The sequence below is a fragment of the Neomonachus schauinslandi genome, chromosome 6 (assembly GCF_002201575.2).
Source record: "Neomonachus schauinslandi chromosome 6, ASM220157v2, whole genome shotgun sequence".
Lineage (NCBI taxonomy): Eukaryota > Metazoa > Chordata > Mammalia > Carnivora > Phocidae > Neomonachus > Neomonachus schauinslandi.
Genome location: NC_058408.1, coordinates 98108537 through 98131741, shown reverse-complemented (window position 1 = coordinate 98131741; position 23205 = coordinate 98108537). Strand labels below are relative to the sequence as shown.

Below are 23205 nucleotides of genomic sequence, written 5' to 3'. Positions count from 1 at the left end.
CCCTTCTGAATTACCCCAAGTTCAGGGGAAGCGTCCGGCATTCATATGTCCACACCAACCAGTCATTAGATGTAGGCTGCCCTGGGAAAGGATGTAGCCTTGGACAAGGTGGCTCTTTTCAGCAGAGATTGATTTGAATAAGTCCTCAGTGCTGAAGAGGTGATCTGGACCATGCAAAACAGGATTCATGACAATGATGCTGACAAGCTTTTCAGAACTCAGGGGAACCGAGATGGGAAAAGCCCTCAAGAAGAGGAAGTGCTTGGGCCAGAATAAGCTTCTTGCTCTACCATAATTGTTTTCTTGATTTGCTAGTGAATAGGATTTGATTCTAGCTACAAAATTTGCTTTGTAAAATAATCTTACAGATATTGTTGATAAGACTTCTAGAAACATCCGAACAAAAATAATTATTTCCTGAGTTTAGAACAAGAGATCCCAGACAGCATAACACATTGATTATAGTTCTCCTTTAATAGGGTAAGACTTGAAAATACACAGATATCCAGGAAAAAAAGTAAAGCAGTAGGAAGTATTGAGAGCACAATTGGGCTTTAATTTGGGTCTTCAGTTTCTAATTGTAACAGCAATCATACTTCTCAACAATGTCCACCAGCTCTGCAAACACATCCAATGGTAATATTAGAGCAATACACTTTACACTGGACACTTTACACCCACTCTAAATTCACCATGTGTTTCATCTGGGTTTTTCATAAGAGGCATATCTATAATTCACAATCAGAGTCAGGTTTCTGAAGACTTAGATATGAAATATTGCCTGTCAATTTGCTTCTCAAACTGAATTTTAAAAAAAACAGTATAATTTATTCTTTAAAGCAATTTTATAGACATGGGTGGTCCAATTAATTTCATAGTGACGTTGGTTGAATATGATACAAAGAAAATACAGGTATCTTCCAGGACAACAGGATAAAGGAAGCTTTCAGAATTCATGAGGAAAAAAAAGGTGATAAAACCTAAACTTCTTTTTCAGATGTTTTAAAATTTCTATAAAACCTTTTGTTCCAAAATTAATCACTTAACTATGATACATAAAATATATTGAATGCGTTGCCTGACATCAAGATGGGAAACCCTCCCTTTCACATAATAAAATCCCCTTCCGGTCCATCTTGGACCAAGTCCTGGTTGTCTGATGGCAGATTTATCTTGAGAGGCCTAAATTTGTAATAAAACGCACTGCTTTCATCTACTGGTTGGTATTCCTGTTCAATTTCAGTTAAGAAGCCACTTCCAGAGCCACTTCCAGATCCTGATCCCGAGTCAGATCCAAAATAGTCCTCCGAAAGAGGGAAGACATCATTCAAGTTCTGGGATCTTGTCATTCTGAAGTAAGACAGAAAAATGAAAGGAAAAAAAAAAACCAGTAAAGTTTGAGACATAAGGAAGATAATCATAATAAATTTTTTAAGGTAGAAAATTAATGCAGCTACCCGGTTGCTCAAATTAAAAGTTAGAAGTTTCCCAGTTATTCAATGCTTTAAAACAAAAAACAAATCAGACCTTTCTACATGTTTCCCTATACTTGTTGTACTTCACTCATTGCATTTATCAATCAACATCTATGCATTGCAGATTCACAATAAATAGTGCTACTTTTCTTATCACTAGCATAGCAATCCTATACTTGGTAAATTTACTTAAGGGGTCATTTTTTTTTTTTAAGATGCCTTTCCCATTTTCTTTTTTTTTTTTTTTAAGATTTTATTTATTTATTTGAGACAGAGAGAATGAGAGACAGAGAGCATGAGAGGGAGGAGGGTCAGAGGGAGAAGCAGACTCCCCGCCGAGTAGGGAGCCCGATGCGGGACTCGATCCCGGGACTCCAGGATCATGACCTGAGCCGAAGGCAGTCGCTTAACCGACTGAGCCACCCAGGCGCCCGCCTTTCCCATTTTCTTCCATTAAAGAAAGGACAAACAAGTGTAAGTTAGCCTAGATAGATGACATTTTTTTCTAATTTAAAATTTCTGCAAAACTTCTGATAATTCACAGTGCTTCAACAAAACTCATTCTTAAGAAATTCTTTGTAACAAGTTAAGCATTATGTTTACCACAATTAACTAATTCAATTTCCTCTCAGAAAGTAAGTGCATTCATTCAGCTGGGTTCAGTTTGGTGGTTAGAAGTCCATTCAGCACCAAAGACCAGAGCAATGGTGTTACCCCTCAGTGGCAGAACAAGGCAACTAAGTATCAGAGACAAAAATTTAGTTTCATAGTCTATGGGTCATTTTTTTCCATGAAAATAATGAACCACAGACCATATAACAGATTAGAGCTTCATTCATGCGTGCATTCAGTAAATATTTAACATCTGATCCCTGTTCTAAGTGCGTGGGATAGAATGGGAACTGACAGATGAGGTCCCTGCTCAAGAAATGTATAACTTGTTGGGGAAGACAGACAATGAAAAGTGAATAAATCAGGAAAATATGAGGCGGTGCTAAATGCCATGCAGAGAAGTAAAATAGACTAATGTAATAGAGGGTGACCAGGGGGTTAGTTTAGACTGTGAGGTCAGGGAAAAGGGATCAGAGCTGGAAACACAGATTGGTAGTTCCATATGCATGCACACACAATAGAAGCCATAAAAAGGATGAGGTCACCTAAAAAAAGCATGCAGATAGAGAAGAGGCCCTGGACAGAACCAGGGCCTCACCAACATATTAAATATTGAACGGAGGAGAAAGAACAATCAGGGAAGTAGAAGAAAACTCAAGATAAGGTGGGACCATGGAAGCCCAGAGAAGAAAGCATTTCAAAGCGGGGGGGTAGGGGGGCAACTGTTTTTGAAGGTAATTAAGAAGTTGAGTAAGGAGAGAAGCAGAGAAGTAAACAGTGGATGTGTTAAGCAGGAGTGACTGTGACCTTAACAAGGACTCTGAGTGGAAGGTGGGAACAGAAGTTCAAACAGAAGGGGTAGAGGGGTGGGGAAGACAGGAAGCATCCCTTTCAGTAAGTGTTCCTGTGAAGAGGAGCAGAGAACAGGGCAAGGGCTGGAAAGGATGCAGAGTCAAAGAAGAGATTTTACCCAACGGTACGAGATGCTAGAGAATGTCTGCACACCAATGGGAAGAAGATACTGGGCTCAGAGGAGTAATTGCAGGACTGACGTCTAGAGAATTAAAGCCAACTAGAGGAGAGCGAGGACCCCAGAGATGAGCGACAGTAAGGAAATACCTCTCTCTCTGGGCTAGAGGGGCAATGGAAGAAGGTGGTGTTACCTGAGCCCAGCATCTGGAGGGAGCTGAAGCCATGGATGAGAGACGGCCCTGCCAGAGATGCCACCCAAGGCAGGACTTGACAAGAAACATCCTGGTCTCTCCCTGCCTCCCATGCTCCCCGCCGCCTCCCTCCTGTGCCTTCCATTGGCCAAACTCAGCCACAGACCTGGGAGCCTGAGAAAGGCAGACCATGGGATGAGCCCAATACAGAGCAGGAAGGGAAAAGAAAGATGGATAGGAGGGCAAATGGGTCCAGGACCGATACAAGAGCAGGGACTGTTCATTCATAAAGGACAGGAGTGTGACAGTAAGAAGAAAACTTTCCTGCCTGAGGAAAGGGGAAGATCAAAGAGATTTAAGAGAAGAAATGGTATAAAATAGTTGTTTTGGAGAACTTGGGTTATTCCTCTAACATTTTAGATTTAAATGAATTACTATGGAAACCCATGAGTTAAAATCATGGAGGATGCTATAAAATCCATTTCAGGCTAGAAGCGGAAGACAGGAGCAGGATGGCAGAGTGGCATTTTGAAGGTGGTGATGACATCATCTCATGCAGTGAATGCCAGGGATGAAGAGAGTCACCGGGACCCTCAGAGGGATGCTGGTCTTACCTGGTGTGGGCATGATGATTTACCCTGGCTTCGAGGAGAGTGATTTGCTAGGTTTAATCTTCTAAGTCTAAGGATTAATCCTTTGAAGATAATCCTTTACATAATACAGTTTTGCTGCATGTTATATAACTTTGATATTCATTGAAATAATTGATTCTAAGACAATTCCATTTTGGTTACTTATGAATTCCTGTTGGATCTTTTTTGCGAGGTTAAAGCAGGTTTGATTTGATCAAGAAGAGGTTTGGCTTTCTCTTTGACAAGTCATGGCCATTTATTCTTCCTTTCCCTAATTTCTTCTTTTTTAATCACTACCATCTAATCTCAGAACATTTTTATCACCCCTCAAAAATCCCATACCTGTACTCCCCACTCTATTCCTCTCTCTCCTCCATCCCCCAGTGACCACTCCTCTATTTCCCACCTCTATGGACATTTCATATCGATACAATCATGCAATATATGTGGCTTTTTGTGTCTGGTTTCTTTCACTTCGCATAATGTTCTCGGGATTCATCCATGTGATAGCATGTATCAGTACTTTGTCCTTTCTTTTGGCCAAATAATAGTCCACTTTAGGGAAACACTATGTTTTGTTTATCCATTCAGTTGACAGACTCCTATTGGATTTCAATGTATAATATGCTCTACTTACATAAGTAGAATGATGTCCAATCATTTCCAATACTTGTTGGTGAAAAGTACTCAATTTTTGTCTCTGCCCCCACAAAAAGACCTTGCAAAAGTATAGATGAATCATGCATTCTTGCACACCTCCTATGCCAGTAAACACAGTACTGCTTTACCATGTCCTGTGTAGTGAAAACCAAACCATCAAAGCAAGATCCTGAAGAAACACACTCTGGACAACACTCCCATTTCCAAGCCAAGATCTCAACAGAGGTTGGTGAAAGTACAATCAGAGAAAGTTCACTTACGAAGAAGGATCGGTCCTCGGAGGAAGGATTCTGTTGGATTCCCCTGGAAGTAGGTTGAACATCGGCCCCTTTTCATCAATGCAGTTTGCAGAATTACTATCAGGACTGCAGCGTACCCACTGGTACCTGGCTTTCCGCACAGGAAAACCTGCCCAAACAAGGAACCCACGTGGTTAATACGCATCTCTTACACTGCTTCTAATCACCCTGTCCCTAAGAAATTTTTGATCCAATTGATTCTAAATTTGGCAGAAGGTAAGGTGTGGGCAGATTTTATGACCATAAATATAACAGGAGTATCCACTGTGTGCCAGCCTTTTATATACATTGTCTTCACAATAACCCTAAAAAGTAGCCCAGAGTTGAAGGTTAGAATAGGCTTTGGCAATCAGCTGCCTGGAGTAACGTCCCAGCTCTGCTACTGGTGAGCTGTGAAACCTTCACTTCTCTAAAAAAAATAAGTAAATAAATCTAAAAAAAAAAGAATGAGGCAGCTCTCTGAATACTGATATAGATTCTCCAGGGTTGATTATTAAGTTAAGAAAAGTAAGGAACAGGGGCGCCTGGGTGGCTCAGTCGTTAGGCGTCTGCCTTCGGCTCAGGTCATGATCCCCGGGTCCTGGGATCGAGCCCCACATCGGGCTCCCTGCTCAGCGGGAAACCTGCTTCTCCCTCTCCCACTCCCTCTGCTTGTGTTCCCTCTCTCGCTGTGTCTCTCTCTGTCAAATAAATAAAATCTTAAAAAAAAAAAGTAAGGAACCCTGTGCATTGTGTTAACATGTGTGTTTGTGTTTTTAAGACTATATTTACATATATGTTTCCATATATGTACCTGGAACCTCTGAACAGATATAAAACAAACTGCCTCTGTGAGGGAATTGGTAGGCAGAAGACACTGGAAGGAAGGACATATCCTTTGAAGCTTTATTTATTTATTTTTGCGAGAGAAAGAGAGAGAGAGGGAAAATGAGTGGGGGAGGGGCAGAGGGAGAAGCAGACTCCCCGCTGGTCTGGGACAGCCAATCGTCCAAAATGGGTTAGTTCTGTCACTGCCTGGAGACTGGAGGTAAGGTAGCAAGATAATATCCGATGTTTGCCCCTTATCAGCTGTGTGTCCTTGACCAACTTACTTAATCTCCCTGTACCTCAATTTCTTCACTCATAAAATGGTGACAGTAATAGAACTAATAATGAGATATAAATGCTAGGTTCTTAGAATAATACCTGGCACCATGGTTGGAGCTCTTTAAATGCTAGTTTCTGTGAGGAGCAGGAAGACCACAATGACCAATCTCTGCTAGTGGACAGCTTATAGAGATCAGAATTTAAATACTCATTCTAGGGCGCCTGGGTGGCTCAGTCGGTTAAGCGACTGCCTTCGGCTCAGGTCATGATCCTGGAGTCCCGGGATCGAGTCCCGCATCGGGCTCCCTGCTCGGCGGGGAGTCTGCTTCTCCCTCTGACCCTCCCCCCTCTCATGTGCTCTCTCTCATTCTCTCTCTCAAATAAATAAATAAAATCTTTTAAAAAAAATAAATAAATAAATAAATAAATAAATAAATACTCATTCTACCATTTAGTACCTGATTCTCAATTTCTCATCTTTCAAAGTTGAATAATAGTGTCCCAAAGAGTTCCCGTTCAAATGAGATAAAAGTATGTAAAACATCTAGCACAAATCTTTGCGCAGGGTATTTAATATGTTTTATTTTTCTTTCTCCTTCTCTGATTCTTTCCTGAAGCAGCCTAAGTTTGCCATCTGGTTGCTACTTAGAAACCCTGTATTGTAGGTGCGATAGAAATCCAGCATCTCCAGCAGAGGGCGACAGCTTCACGCTCTGTGCTGGCCAGAACAGTGCAGTCCAATAGCGTAAGACAACCACACAGGGAATTTTCAATAAAGTAAAAAGAGACAAGTGAAATTAATGCCATCACATTTTACTTAGCCAATGTATTCAGATATTGCCACTTAACATATAAACAATATAAAAGTTACTAATGAATATTTTACATTTTTCTTTTCATGCAAGTCTCCAAATCTGGTGTATATTTTGCACTTACAGCACATGTCAGTTTGGACTTGCCACATTTCAAGTGCTCAGTGGCTGTCGTTTTGGACAGAGGAGGTCTAAGCATTCTCCTTTACATGCGACTGATGTGCTGAATATCAAACTGAGGTAATGTTTGCAAGGATAGGAAGTTAAACAGAAAAGTAAAACTAAAACTTTATGAGGAAGCATCCAGGTGAAAGACCATATCTTTTCACCCGCATAACAAATACAACTTTGGCAAATTAGTGAAAACAAAATACAAAATGCCCCTCTAGAATTCAGAATCTCAGCTTTTGAAATTTATTATAGAGGGACTTTTTGGGGAGCCTGGCTGGCTCAGTTGGGGGAGCATGTGACTCTTGATCTCAGGGTTGTAAGTTCAAGCTCCATGTTGGGTATAGAGATAACTTAAAAATAAAATGTTTTTTTTTTTTTAAAGAGGGGCTTCTTTGGGGGGGGGAATTGACTATGGTGATAGTTGCATATATCTGTGAATATACTTTTAAAAAACATTGAACTGTACACTTATTTGTTTAAAGAATTTATGTATTTATTTGAGAGGAAGAGAGAGTGAGTGAGCAAGAGAGAGAAAGAGAGCACAAGCCAGGGGAAGAGGCAGAGGAAGAAGCAGACTCCCACTGACCAAGGAGCCTGATGCGGGGCTCGATCCCAGGACTCTGGGATCATGACCTGAGCCGAAGGCAGACGCTTAACTGACTGAGCCACCCAGGTGTCCCTGAACTGTACATTTTAAATGGATGAAATGTATGGTTTGCGAAGGCTATTTCAATAAAGCTGTTTAAAAACTTGTAGAAGTCCCCCCCCAAAAAAAAAGTTTATCTAATTTGGGTCTGATCATTTTCAGTCGGCTTTAAAATAAAGAGCATGGTTACAGACACTAAGTTCCTGACATATCTGTTGAAGGGTGTTGGCAGGATGTGAATTCAACAGTCTCACCCCTGCTGTTGTGGGACTACCTTGACTCTATCTTGCTTGAGAGAAATGTCTTATGATTACTGTAATTGAAAAAAAAAAGAAAAGGGAGAATGCTAGTGGACACAAAGGTTATCTTCCTCCAAAGCCCCACCTGCTGGATCAGCTGGCTAACTTTGTGTTGGATTCCAGGGAAAATAATGGTTTTTATTTAGAATCCTTTTCCTCACTGTCCCCCACCACACAGAGTCGCCAGTCCTGCTTTACCAAAATGTTCTTTCTATGAATGAACATTACTCCTATCATCCGTCTGCATCTTTTTAAAAAAATATTTTCACTTTTTATTTTATTAAAGTAGGCTCCATGGCCAACACGGAGCTCGAACTCACAGCCGTGAGATCAAGAGTCACATGCTCTACCAACTGAGCCAGTCAGGTGTTCCTATCTGCATCTTTTTACATTGTAATACCAAATTTTCCCCAACAGCATCACAATTTACCGATCTGCTATTCTTTTTTTTTTTTTTTTTTTTTTTTTTTTTTTTTTTTTTTTTTTTTTTAATTTTTTTTTTAAGATTTTTATTTATTTATTTATTTGAGACAGAGAGAATGAGAGAGAGAGAGCACATGAGAGGGGGGAGGGTCAGAGGCAGAAGCAGGCTCCCCGCCGAGCAGGGAGCCCGATGCGGGACTCGATCCAGGGACTCCAGGATCATGACCTGAGCCGAAGGCAGTCACTTAACCAACTGAGCCACCCAGGCGCCCCCGATCTGCTATTCTTAATGGAGATTTGCTACAGGTGTGTTACAGAAACTTAACCAGAAAATTCCATGAAAGGGGGTTGGAGATTTAAAAAAAAGACCATTTTATTCATTGTTTTGGTAGCATTGAAACAGACATCACTAAGTTGGAGTTGCTTCCTACTGGACAATCAATTCCACAAGATAGACAACCCTTGCATGGTTTGACAAGCTATATATGTTCCAAGTTTACTTTCAATTTCTCCCTCTCTATCCCTCAATTCAGTGGTAAACTTTATAGCAAGTTTACTACAGTCAAAGCAAGGTTTTTTGTTTTAAATAAAGAAAATCTCGGGGTGCATGGCAGTCAGTAGAGCATGTGAATCTTGATATTGAGGCCATAAGTTCAAGTCCCACATTGGGTGTAGTGATTACTTAAAAATAAAATCCTTAAAGGGGCGCCTGGGTGGCTCGGTTGGTTAAGTGTCAACCCTTGTTCTCGGCTCAGGTCTTGACCTTAGCCATGAGTTCAAGCCCCTTTGGGGCTCCCAGTGGGCATGGAGCCTACTTAAGAAAAAAATATTTAAAAAGAGAGGGAGGAAGGAAGGAAGAAAGAAAAAATCTCTAATCCACCTAGAAGACAGCCGAGCTGCAATAGAAAGTTAACTCTGACCTTGAAATCAGATGACCACTTGTGGCATTAATTAGTTGTCATGGGCCTAAAGCAAGTCTCAAATATTTTGCAAGAGGTTGATCTAAAGAGCAAATGAGATGGCGAATACAAGATCAGTTTTCTCCTCTTTAAATTGGTGTTAATTCCTCCTCACAGGGAATGTGATGATCATTTATGAGAGCATGGAAATGAAATCACTTTACAATCAAACAGCAGCACACATGGCTGGAATCAATATCTACCCTAATCTAGGGAGTGTGGAGTGAACACACGATCTGGCCACACCTGCTCATGGATCTTCCATTTTCTCTCTTTATGGGCGTCTTTAAAAAAAGAGAGGTAATAAAAGAGTTTAGGATTCACAGACCTTATCAATAATCAATAATCCCCTAGAGGTCTACATTAAATCAAAAGCCACCTGTGCTCTCCAGGATCTCCCACGCATTGCCAAATTTCCCATCCTTTGCCCCTGATAGACATGATTTTACATCATGTTTTTCCTTGGGTTTGACTTAACGTAACTGATAAGGGCTGAATTGTGTCCCCTCAATTCATATGTTGAAGTCCTAACTCTCAATATCTCAGAATGGGATTGTATTTGGAGACAGGGCCTTCAAAGAGGTAATTAAGGTAAAATGAGTTCATATGGACGAGCCCTAATCCAATATGGCTGGTGTCCTTAGAAGAAGAAGAGATCAAGACACAGACACACACACACAGAGGAAGGACCGTGTGAAGACAGAGGGAAGATGGGCTTCTCCAAGCCAAGGAGAGAGGCTTCGGAATGAAACCAGCCCCACTGACATCTTGATCTTGGACTTCCAGCCTCCAGAACTGTGAGAAAATATATTTCTGTTAAGCCACACCTGTCTGGGTACTGTGCAGCCTCAGTAAACTAACACAGTGACCTAAGATGTTTTGAATATGTTCAGTAAGGACAAGCCAAAAGCCTGGTTTGAACAGTTCGGTCAAACCAATGGTTTAAGTAAACATTTTTTAAAAGACGGGGAAAGAGTGCTATCGAGTCATATTGGCATCCCATGGAGGTGTGGGAACCAGCGCCGCGGCTCTGGCAGGGCTCCTGGAGAGGCTGTCACACACGCCGCGGGTGGGTATCCGTTTCCCTTCTTAGTCAGATGTGGGCGCAAACCCTTAATTCCAACACCAAGGGCACTTCTCCTTTGGAAATACCCTTGTTTTTCAGTTCGTTCATTCTATCTTTTTTGGTTCCTTTTCCAACAAAGAGCTAAACCTACCAGGTAATGATATAAATGCTAGTGCTTTATGTGATTTCATAATGGTTTCTTCACTTCTTTCTGATGAATACCTACTATGTAAGGAATGTTTTTGTTTTTTTAAGGTTTTATTTATTTATTTATTTATTTATTTATTTATTTATTTGAGAGAGAGAGAGAGCATGAGCAGGGGCAGACGGAGAGGGAGAAGCAGACTCCCCGCTGAGCAGGGAGCCCGATGTGGGGCTCGATCCCAGGTCCCTGGAGATCAAGACCTGAGCCACCCAGGCGCCCAGGAACGTTTCTGTTTCACTTCTAGTTTTACCTACTGAATCTTAGTGGGGAATGTGATATTTCGGGGAAATCCTGAATATGTAAAGACTGACTTAGCTCTGGCAGGGGTGGACCCCCCCCACCAACTTGTCACTCAAGTTTGTGCTACAAATATAGACCTCATTACTCTGGATCTTGTCAAAACACATTAGGGAATTATTTCATCAAGCTCAAGATTTTCCCTAAAAGATCCAGGACAGTTTCTTAAAATCAATACAGTTTTATACTTTAAAAAATACATAGGGGGCGCCTGGGTGGCTCAACGGTTAAGCGTCTGCCTTCGGCTCAGGTCACGATCCCAGAGTCCTGGGATCCAGTCCCTCATCAGGCTCCCTGCTCGGCAGGAAGCCTGCTTCTTCCTCTCCCACTCCCCCTGCTTGTGTTCCCTCTCTCGCTGTGTCTCTCTCTGTCAAATAAATAAAACCTTTAAAAAAAAAATACATAGATTATTAAAAAATTTAAAAATACATAGATTAGTAAAAAGTTTCAGCAACATTATTTGCTGTTATTTTCTTCAATAATTGCATAACAAGAAGGAAATTATTTTATAAATTTCCAGTACATAATGAATGTATCTGAGATTATCTGTACGATTTCATTTCCACCAGAAGTAAAAACAAGGCTAGAAGTCACTTCGAAGAAACAAATCCAGGACATGTGTGTCACTGTAAGTCAATGTTTCCTGTACAAATTGGGGGAACTTAAATAATTTTCTACTATAAATTCTCCCGTCTATTTATCAGGCCATAACCTTCTGCCTTATTTAGACATGATCCCTTATTTACCAAAGGAGAAAAATTGTATTTTTCTTACAAACTGATCATTTCTGTTGTCTTAGTCATAAGGATTTTAAGTTGTTTCAGTCTGACTAACCAACCCTAAATGATAGAGAAATCTAAGAAGAAATTTCCAAATGTAGTGTGACCCTGAGCAACAGCACAAATACTAAAATTCTCTGGTCTGTCTTTAAACTGAGAGGGTTTGTACTATGTCTAACCATAATTGAATTTTCACTAAGAACGAAATTTTTTTTAAAAAAGGAAAAATACACAGATTTACTCTGATTTTTAAAATATATCATTTTCCACTGTTAGAATAATTACAATACTACCATAATATATTAAAACTTGGGACTGATACAAACCCTGGGACCTCCAAAACTCAACGGTGCCATCTCCTCCAACAGACACATGGGTTATGTTCTATATTCCTTTCTGGAGTTTTTTGGGTTTTTTAAAATTTTTTTTAAATTTAAAATTCAATTTAACCTACAATGTATTATTAGTTTCAGAGGTAGAATTTAGGGACTCATCAGTTGACCTTTCTTGAGTTTTTAGAAGTTTATAAACTATACCTTTTCATCCAAAAATAAAATAGCACGTTTCAGTCATGGTGTTCACGAGGCCACACCTGCCTCAGAGTTTCATTTTTCTTGATACCAAACTTAATCAAACTCACATTAAAGAGTCCAGCACCCCCAAATCCTTTCTCTTTGCCTCCTGTCCCACAATATAATACATTCTGTACCTTAAAGTGAATATAATCATTTGTGTGGACCCCAGGGCTTGCAAAGATTACGGAGGGGTGAGGGGGGAGATGAGATTCCTGGGTCTTACCTTGAACTGAAGAATCCAAAACCAGGAGGAGGGCAAGAGCCAGGACAAGCCTACTGCCCTGTTGGAGTAGCTGCATGGTGACTAGCTCCCTTCAGTTCTGCTGCCTGTACACCGACCTCACGATTAGGAAATGTAGCAGGGTGCACTCTGTCCCTTTTAGAAAAAGTTCCAAAACCTCAAACCCTGCCCAGAACCCACGTCACAATTTCCTGAACAAATAGAAAGAGATCCACATCAAAACCCAGAAAGATAAAAAAAAAAAAAAGAAGACAGCAAAAACACTATTCATACCCATTATGAAACTGCACTGGACTCTCCCCGGGTCTGCTTTTTCAAAAGTTTTGTTGTTTGCCACTTGCCTGTTCGTAATTTTTTCCCACTAAAACAGTAGCATCAGCATTCAGGACAGTCTGTTTTTCCTTTCTTCACTGAACAACCTAAACACAAGACGGTTAACATAAAGCAGCGACTGCACTGGGGGTGAGTGGGCGCTCTGGGGGCTGCCTTTCCATCGCTGAGGACCTTCAACCTAAAATACAAGTTTTCTCTTTCATCAGGAGTAGCATAGCTCACTGACTCCAAGCTCCAGAAGTGAAAGTTCAAAGCGGAGTTCTCCTCTGTAAATAAGTGTTCTCCGATCCCAGATAACCCGTTTTTCTCATCGGCCTCGCTTGCTTGCCCTGGATCACGGGCTCTCCCTCTACCTCCAAAATGGATTGAGGACTTCGAGTTGCCAAGAACTGGTTAAGACAGAAAAATGATCTTGCCTTCCTCTGCTCCTTCACACCAAGTATCTCTTGTCATTTCATTCCATTTACACTTTCCATCTTTTTTCCTGGTAAAATTGTTCGACTTGATTTGGGGGGTCCCCTGGCCTTGGAGAAGCCGGGGAATCAGAAACAAGGTATGTGGTCCTCTCAGCCGGCTGCTGGAGCTCAGAAAACCCACTCGCCACAGCCCCAGTTCCCAGGTCCTGGGGATCGTGCCGAGACTTTGGGAGGACCGAGGAACACGGGGTCCAAACAGTAAACACCAGAGTTTATCGTGTGTTCTGGCCCTGGGGGCGTGCACTGTTTCCTTCTATTCAAGGCTCAGCCCCTCTCCATCTCAATGCACCTCTCCCTCCAGCCCCCCTTTCCATTTGCATCCTCAAGCTCGCCAGGCCTTTGACAGGAGGGAGGAGTTTCCCTTCTCTTGTCTTCGGCTTCCTGCTGATTCCTTTACCATTTCCTGCTAAGGACAGGCCTCAGAATCTAATCGCTGGGTAGCTGTGGTGCGAGTCCACAAGGGTCATGGAGGACACCCATCTTGACCGTCCTCAGAACCAGCTGGAAGTGCGTCCAGGGACTCCTCTCCAGCTCTAACCCAAAAAGTCAAAAACGCGGTGGGTGCCCCACTATGGAATAGTGGGTCAGCCTGACATAATGGCCCTCGTCTTCGGTCCCTTTTAACCCTACCCCCCAATTTAAAACCCTGGCACCAGAACAATAATCCCCATCGGTAGCTTCAGTAAAGCCCTGCAAAGCCCCCAAACCGCTCAGAGCTCGTGCTTTAATGGTAATTTGGGTGGCCTTTTTCATTTGGGTCCTTCATTTTTTTCTTTCTCTGGATCATGGTGATTCTTCAAAAAAAAAAAAAAAAAATTTGGCACAGCACTCTCAAACATGGTCTTCTCCCACTACCCTGACCACCAGCAGTTTCTTTTCCCAAATAGCCCTCCTCCAGCTTCATGTCCCTAGTCCTCTTCAAGCTATAGCAGAGCTTGACCCATACTTGTGGCAGCCGGAAGTCCTGGGTCCGAGCTTGTCCCCTCACTTTGCAGCCAAGAGATACTGAGGGCAGCGCAAAACTGCCTGGAGGGATGGCTCCCAGACTCATTTCTTTTTGAAAGCTCCAAGTTAAAGATCCTGCCACTCAGCAGCCTCTAGGACCTCCTTGGCTCTTCAGTGAGTAGGTCTTGACTCTGAACTGGGCACTGCACCAAAAAAACCAACAGCAAATAGACCCTGTACCAAACCTATGTCTCTAGAGTCTTAAAAGTGACCCTTGAACGAATATTTGATTTCTAGCATGGGAAGAGACCTTAGAAATCACCTCCTTTGCAAAATCAGGTGGGAAAAGTGCAAGTTCAGAAGGGTACATGACTTGTTGCTGGTGATTGACAAAAGCAGGTCTAGGACTTAGGGCTCCTAATTCAAAGTAAGTGACAGGTGAAGATTAAGATTTGTAAATCATCAGACGTCTTCCTTTTAGTCTTTTTCTTTTTTCTTTTTTTTTAGAGGTACATACGGAAGTACTTCTATTTGGAATGAGAAAATGCTTGTGGTTTGCTTCCCAAAAATCCAGTTTCAGGAGAGGGATGAGAGAGGGATAGCAGTGGATGGCTGAAGCTGAGCAATGAGAAAATCAAGGTTCATTACACTAGTCTCCCCACTTTATTTTTTAGAATTTTCATAACAAAATGCTTTTTAAAAAAAAAAATCAACCTTTTAAAAAAGTATCTTTATTGGGTGCCTGGGTGGCTCGGTCAGTGAAGAATCTGCCTTCGCCTCCGGTCATGATCCTGGGGTCCTGGGATCGAGTCCCACATTGGGCTCCTTGTGCAGCAGGAAGTCTGCTTCTCCCTCTGCCTGCCTCTCCCCCTGCTTCTTCTTCTTCTCTCTCTCTCTCTCTCTCTGACAAATAAATAAAATCTTTTTTAAAATAAAAAGCAGCTTCTTTATTCATGGATACCAGGCACCTTGGAGTTTCCCATTCTTTCAGTTCTGTTCTCATTCCATCTCAACCCCTTTCATGGATGGGAGTCTGTAGCCAGAACAGTCTTCATCCCAAGGGAGCAGCGACTGTTGTGTTCTTAATCCCCTTATAGAGCATCAGTGGAGGGGTGCCTGCAGGCTGGTGCTCTGAGAGAGGGCACAGGCTCCCTGCATCCCCACCTGGGCTCCTTCGCGAGCTCTTCTTCCTTTCTTATCACTAAAGCCACACACCCAGTTTACTAGAGCCGGGTCCCTCCTTGTTGAAGGGCTCCATGGTCCTAATCCAGAAGCCTCCCTAGGTGTTGCTAAGTATCTAAAAATTTGGTAACTTCACGGTTTTCATCTTGGACTGGAAAAGGGGGAGGGGCAGAGTGCCCCCATCACAGTTCGGGTCTATAATTTGACAAGAAAAACAAGGGGCAGTGGGTATATAGGAAATCCCTGTACCTTCTGCGCAATTTTGCTGGGAATCTAAAACTGCTCTAAAAAATAAATTAGATTTCTATTTTAAAAAGGCATAAAAGAACTTCTCAGATGCTACCTGAGTCTAGTAGAATGACATTCCAATTCTAAAAATTAGAGGGCTTGAAAGAACCAAGAGTTGCAATAAAAGAGCCATGTGTAGACTACTATTAATAATAACTGGGAATAGTGGGATGTGTTACTTCTCTTGGAAATGTTTTCACAGGGGTCAAAAATATTGGAAACACATCTTTCAGGGAAAATCTCAAACATAAGGGAACAGGAGTATACATGTGGGTTAGGGGGAACTGGGCCCTTTGAAAATGATCAAGAAAGGAGGTCCTCATTTGACTCATCTTTTTCCCAAGACATGCTATCTATCAATACTATTCTAAGTTATTTTTGTATATCTTTAGTAAATTATATTTTCTAATTAAAAATTCATACATGCTTACTATGGAAAAGCAGGCAGTTGGGGAGTAGCAATGGGGGGACTCAAAAGAAAGGACAAATCCCTTGTCACCTTCCATCCGGAGATTACCACTGTCACGTCCTGCCTTTGGTAATTCAAAGTGGCACACACCTGTCACTAGAATGCTGGGGTCCCGCTCATCTCCCCTTATTTTGCCATTATTTTATACCCTTCTCTATGGCACTACCTAGCCCTGTAGGTGTCCCCAAAATTAACTTAACCGTCAATTCTCGCCAGTCCCATAACCCATCCATCAATTTACCACCTCAGGGCTCTGAGCTTCCTCTGCACAGAAGCAAACTATCCAAGTTCCCAAACCCAGTGACAATATTTCCTAAGCTTCACAGCCCAACCTCACTCCTACTCCCCCAAACACACACACTGAAATCCCAGCCACATACCTGTAATTATATTTAACGTTATTGGTCACTAAGGAAGAGGGAAGTCCTTGTCCCTTAATTTGTAACCGCAGAATATTAACCAGATCTTCAACGGCTTCTTGGTGTCAATCCTGAGGCTGACCACATTTACCAATTAAATTACAACATTTGAGTTCATTCTTATTTTTTGCCAGACTCCATTAAATTTTTTTTTTTTTGGTCTTGGTCACAAACATGAAAAATGAACAGAATCACTTAGTGAAGTGCTGTTTCATGGCTTAGTCATGGTTATTACACTGAGACAGTAAAAATTTTTCTTATGGCCAATCTTAATGTTTAACCCCTCCTAAAGAATGAAGGGATACTGCTCACCCTCCAAAAAGACAGTATCTACTGCTGGAATAAGTTGTTCTTCCGGCATCAGTGATATGCTCTACATTTGATGACCTTTATTTGATGATACCCCCAAATGGACTAAACTTCTAGATTAGTTCCACATGTTCCTGTACATCACCCCAAGGCACTGAATGAATGAGTAAATGAATTAATTCTGTATCAAATAATTCTTCCTTTTTTGCATGTGCTAGTCTTGTGTTCTCATCTAGATTATCCCAGGGATATAGTTTTGACTGGAATAGAATATAGTGGGGCTCAAAAAACTGTCGATTAACAAAAAGCTAATAGTGGTGTTTTCTAGACAGCAGGATAATGTTTCTTCTTCATCTTTTCCAGAGTATGCCAAATTTTGTATTCTAAAATTGTGTATCATGTTAGTAATCAAGGAAAAAAACACTCAAAAATATTTTGATTGTTGACATAAATTGAATTTAAAAAATTATTAATGGAGAACATTCTTTGGATAACCTCTCTTGGGGCACAATGAGACTAAAGAAGTTGAGTCAGAGATCAGCATTCAGGAACTGCCTGATAAAAGTAATTTGCCTTGAGGCAATGTGGCTGGGAATACTAAAGACTGGTAAGAAGTAGTAGTCAGGAAGGCTGAAGGAAAAGAACATCTGTGGATTAAGTAGACAGTGCAATCTCATCACAAATGAAACAAGAACAGAGTTTCTTTTTTTTTTTTAAAGATTTTATTTATTTATTTGAGAGAGAGAATGAGAGACAGAGAGCACAAGAGGGGATAGGGTCAGAGGACGAAGCAGACTCCCTGCCGAGCAGGGAGCCCAATGCGGCACTCGATCCTGGGACTCCAGGATCATGACCTGAGCCGAAGGCCGTCGCTTAAGCAACTGAGCCACCCAGGCGCCCCAAGAACAGAGTTTCTTTTCAGATTTTAAGGGCATTCATGGAGGTAATAATACTCCTGGCTCATGGAGGTGAGAGTGAGGTCCCTTCCACTCTTCCCAAAAACTTGGAAAATAAGGACTTGAGACCCCCCCCCCAAACAACCTTGTAATAACAAACTGGAGGAAAGACATGCAAATTCATGTCTGAAGAGGTGACGAGGTCTTGTCCTCAAAATCAAGTCAGCCTTCCCCAAGGCACATCCTATTTTAAAGACCAAACTGAAATCTCCTTGAATCGGACCAAAGGGCACTTTCCCAAGGGGAGATGGGGTGGTCTCTCCTTCCTGGCTGGTGGGAATGTAAGCAGAACAATTCAGCAAAACTCCTACCTCCAGGGACTCCTGATGTAGTTTTCAGACAGGATGGGGCTGGTGGGGAGAAAGGAAAAGACTGTTATGGGCAAGCAAGAGTTTGCTCAATAGATCACAATCTAAAACCACACTCTTGAACTTGCAGGGCTTGCATCAAGATCCTCCTCATTCCATATGACCAGAAGACCCCCAACCCAGAGGCCTTTCTGGATTTCATGGTGGTGATTGGGAGGGACTCAGGGCCCAGCCTGAGTAACCCACCCCAGCTCACTGCCAAGAACCATCCTCCCATCACTTAGAATTGCACTGTCCAACATGGTAACCACATTTGTCTAGTAAGCACTTGGCTAATCTGAATTGAGATATGCTATATTTGTAAAATATACATTGGATTTCAAAGATATAATAAGGGAAAATGTAAAATCTTATTAATTTTTATATTGACTATATGTTGAAATATTTTGGATATATTGGGTTAAAAATATATTATTAAAATGAATGTCACCTGTCTTGTTTTACTTTTTAAAATGTGGCTACTAGAAAATTTGAAATCACATATAGTGATGTACATTTTGTGGCTGTGTAGGTGAGAAAAAATATCCCAATACCCTTCAAGATTCTTCTACCTGGTCTAAGAATTAAATTGACATGAGAGATTAATGGGAGGAAAAAATCCCAAAGTTTAATTATGTGCACATGGAGGTCCAATAATGAAATTGAGACCCAAAGAAATGACCAAGGCAGGCAGTTTTTATACTTTTTAGACAGAGAGACAATAAATCTGTGAGGAATTGACAATACAAAGAAAACTTAACTTTGGGAGCTTCAATTAGTAAGGAATACTAACTGGAATTTGGGCTGGGATAGCAAATTAGCAGAAAGTAAAAACAAGGGTATTTTAATACAGACTTCTTGGGTCTAAATTTCCACTCTCTGGTGATAAGGATGTATCTTTACCTCTTGGAACAGGGAGGGAACCTTTCACAGGGGAGATTTACTTCTTGCTTTCCGGAAACAAAGGTGGTGGTCAGAGTATTCTTTTTGCATTGACTCGCTCTTAAGTGTGTTTTATTTAAAACAATCGATATGTCAAAGTGGCACATTTTGGGGTAACCTGCCCTTGGCCCCTACACTTGGGTTATATTCCTACAGCATTGGCTTAAAAAATGATGATTCACGATTAAGGAAAATCTGGGTTAGGAAGAAGAAAGATACATAACCTGAAAGTATGCTTGCATGGAAAACATTCCCTGAATAGGCAGGCCTCAATGAAAAACACTCAAACATTGCTTAGAAATAACTCATACAGGGATGCCTGAGTGGCTCAGTCGGTTAAGCGTCTGCCTTCAGCTTGGGTCATGATCCCAGGGTTCTGGGATTGAGTCCTGCATCAGGCTCCTTGCTCAGCAGGGAGTCTGCTTCTCCCTCTGCCTGCCACTCTCCTTGATTGTGCTCCTCTCTCTCTGACAAATAAATAAATACATCTGAAGAAGAAAAAAAAAAAAGAAGAAGAAGAACTCATACAACCCAAAGCATCCACTGTTGGCTATTTTATTAGGACATAGGTACTATACTAAGGACTTCATGTGTATTAATTCATTTGCTTATTACAATTGCCCTGTGAAGTAGGCATCATTGTGTATCTATTATACAGATGAGGAAACTGAGGCACAGAGGTGGGACTGGACTTTTGGCAATCTGACTTCAGGCCCTGACTCTTATTTCATACTCTATACCCCAGCCCACTTCCTGTGACCCCTCATATGAGCTCTCCTTTCTGGATGTACTTTCTGCGGGGGATCTTCTCTTTGTTAGTCCTATGTCCCCGGCAAGCCCATCCCACCTCTGCCCTGGCATTAAAACACCAAACACTCCCGTCTGTCATGAGTAGGAAGAGCCCTTCCCTAGAATCACAGGGCCCCAAATCCTGGAGTTTGGGGCAAAACCAAGTGTCTGACAATATGGTGCTCTCAAATCCCTCCTTTTAGCAACTCAGTGGATTGTGAGAACACAGTTTTATATCTCTGGCCCCTACAGCCTAAAGGCTAGGAAACTTTGGCAGGTTGTCTTTTTAACGGTTGTCAAAGACCGTTTCTTTTACCTTTTGCATAATACTTCCCAAACCTTCCCAAACTGACAGTTGGCTGCTTGCAGATGTTCTGAACCTCAGCTAAGGAAATACTCTCAGGAGCAGCCAAGAGGGGCCCTCTTGGAACACAGTTCCCACAAAAAGGGAAGACGGTTAAATGCTGGTCCCACAAAGCCTTTTGCCTTTTTCACTTCATTTTTTTTTTTTTCCTGACTAAAGGCCAGGCTCTTGCCCCTCTTTTCCTCAGAAACCACGGAAGTTAAATGGTTTTGCTTTTGGTTTTTAAAAGTCTCAGTCATAAGAACAATTAACTTATTCATCCCAGAAAGATGCTGCAATCATCATCTTATTTGTGACATTATTATAATTATTATTAGTAGTACTACAAAGAGCACTCAGGGGGCAAGGAGGCAGGACACCGGAGAGTGGTCCGATGGTAGCTGTCTTCTTTTACAGCTGAGGCCACTAAGGCCCAGGGAGTATACGGCTCACGCAAGGCCGTGTCCCAGTTGTGAAAGAGCCTGGGTCAGAGCTGATTTCCATTGGCCTAGAGGTTTGGGCAGAGCCTCGTCCCCAGGGTCGGATAAATCACCCCACCCAACGGAGCCACCACCATGTGATTAGCATAGGCATGCAAGCCGTCCTTCCTCCCCTTGGCCCTTTCTCAGACTTATCTTTCTGGTGGCCCCTTCCTGATGTTTGTGTTGTATTTTGTTTCTTTGAGATTTTAGCTATTCCTCCCACCTGAAACACTCCATTCCCAGATACCCACATGGCTAAATCTCTCATCTTTTTCAAGTCTTTTTTTTTTTTTTAAAGATTTTATTTATTTATTTGAGACAGAGAGAATGAGAGAGAGAGAGCACATGAGAGGGGGGCGGGTCAGAGGGAGAAGCAGGCTCCCCACCGAGCAGGGAGCCTGATGCAGAACTGGATCCCGGGACTCCAGGATCATGACCTGAGCCGAAGGCAGTCGCTTAACCGACTGAGCCACCCAGGCGCCCATCTTTTTCAAGTCTTGACTCAACTCTGACCTTTTTATCTTTTTAACTAAACCCTACACCCAATGTGGGGCTTGAACTCATGACCCCAAGATCAAGAGTTGCATGCTCTCACTGACTGAGCCAGCCAGGCGCCCCAAATATGACCTTAGGAAGGCTAACCCTGACCCCCATTTCATACTGCAGCCTCCTCCCACGCACCCCATACCCCAGCCCACTTCCTCTTCTTTTTTTCTTTAGCATGTATCAACTCCTGGTCTGCCTTCCCCACTAGAATGTAAGCTCCACGAGGATAGGGATCTTTTGTTTGCTGATGTACACCAAGCATGCAGAAGAATCCCTGTGGATGCTCAGTAAATCACAGTGGATGCTCAGTAAATACTGGTTAAAATGGAAAATGTTGAAAGCTGTTCTCCGCATTCGCCAGCTCAGACGGTAAGAATCTCAGGGCAAGGATTGTGTCCCTGTCACAGGCCCTTGCCGTGCCAAGCATACAGGCAGGCCCTCCCTCAGGTTCAAAGTCAAGTCTAACCTGTATAAAAAGGTCAGGAGAGGAGATCTTAGGGATTATTTTATTTCCCTACTTCTTTAGACTTTTATTTCATTTCTAACTGTTCTAGAATATGAAAATAGCAAATTAAGGTAAAATAAAATTCTCAGGAAGGAGAGAGGCTGGAAAACTCTGAACAGGTTTCTCAGGGCTGTGGACTGGAAACCAGTCTAGTGGCAAGGGGCCAGGTCCCTCTTGCTTCAGAGAAAAACAGGCTCAGAGGTTTTGAGACCTCGTAAGACTATTTTCCAGCAAGTGGAAGAACTGGCTGATCAGCAGTCTCCCATTTCTATAGGTGACAGAGCAAGAGAAAATGTGCCTCTTTCTGAGTAGAAGAGAGTTCAGTGAAATTTCAAAAGAACGCCTTCCTTAGAAGAAGATGCAACATGAGAAGAACAGAACCAGAGGAAATTTGAGACGTCCAACTTGAAAGTCATCTTTTGATTAAAAAGGAAAAAAAAGCAAACAAATAAAGCTCCAACATTCATTGGACAAAGCTGGTGTTCCTTTTCCCAATTCCTGTGAATTCTAAACATTAGGGTCATACAGTGGCAAGAAAAATGGAGTGGTTGGGGGTCAGGCTTGGCCTGAGACCTCGGGGGTTCCAACCTGTCACTTCCTAGCTGTGATGTTAGGTGTGTGGGTTAACCATGCGTGCCTCAGTTTTTCCATCATTAAATGGGGTGATGATTGCAAACTCCTAGGAACACTGGGGATCAAACAAGTGTATCCGTGTGAAGACTGGGCACATGATAATAAAGAACAAAGTCAGCACCCAGTAAATAGGCGCTCTTACCATTTGGGTGTGGTATAGTTGGAAGTCCTTAAAAGTACGCGTGATTTCCCAGAGGCAGAGGGCTGGAATAGGGACCGAAAGGGTTATCTTAGCAGAGACAGAGGCTACAAGGAGACACACTAGATCTGGGAACTGAAGACAGTTTGAGGCCTGTACTGATGAGGAAGCTGAGGACAGAATTTGATCAGCTGAGGTGCAATTCGTTCCCAGCAGAAACGTACTCCTGGTCTCAAAATCTCCTTGTGGGGAGCTTCTCTGATACGATCCACTGGCAGCTTCTCTTCTTCTGCGGTGTGTATGTGAAACAGAGATAGGGAAAACCCCCACAATGGGCATGTGAAGAGCCCACGGAGGTTGAAGGCCCGGAGATGATGGGGCTCTCGAGACACCTGACCTCTTGCCTCAGTCCCCCAAAGAGGATAATCATTACCTGAGGGTGGCCACAAAGGATGAGGTTAAGGCCACTCAATGGCCATCCCCAGGCAGGGGCAACTGAAGGCAGGGCTGCTCCCCACCTGGGCCCTGCGTCCTCTGGAAGTTCTACCCCTGGCTGTCCCAACACTTTTTCCACTCCGGCCCGTCTCCACACCATCCTGGTGCGATGAAGCCAACAAGGATGCTCCACGAGGGCAGGGACTGGGTCTGATGACCAGGGCAGCTGGATGTTCCTGGCACACAGCCGGCTCTCAGTACATGCCT

General features: G+C 42.4%; 1 protein-coding gene across 1 annotated transcript; it reads right to left on the bottom strand.

The window, feature by feature from the left end:
* Nucleotides 1-455: 455 nt before the first annotated feature.
* Nucleotides 456-12521, bottom strand: SRGN (serglycin). The gene is made up of 3 exons (XM_021699836.1): nt 12383-12521; nt 4803-4950; nt 456-1350 (listed from the first exon to the last, which is right to left on the bottom strand). The coding sequence occupies exons 1-3, from the start codon at nt 12456-12458 to the stop codon at nt 1107-1109; spliced, it is 468 nt and encodes a 155-aa protein (XP_021555511.1). The 5' UTR covers nt 12459-12521; the 3' UTR covers nt 456-1106.
* Nucleotides 12522-23205: the final 10684 nt, after the last annotated feature.

What these genes read in the sequence shown, in the direction of transcription:
- SRGN (XM_021699836.1), bottom strand. Translation starts at nt 12,458, where the DNA reads ATGCAGCTACTCCAACAGGGCAGTAGGCTTGTCCTGGCTCTTGCCCTC. An exon ending in TTTGGATTCTTCAGTTCAAG is followed by an intron (nt 4,951 to 12,382) that starts GTAAGACCCAGG and finishes TTGTTTGGGCAG; the next exon opens with GTTTTCCTGTGCGGAAAGCC. An exon ending in CCGAGGACCGATCCTTCTTC is followed by an intron (nt 1,351 to 4,802) that starts GTAAGTGAACTT and finishes GTCTTACTTCAG; the next exon opens with AATGACAAGATCCCAGAACT.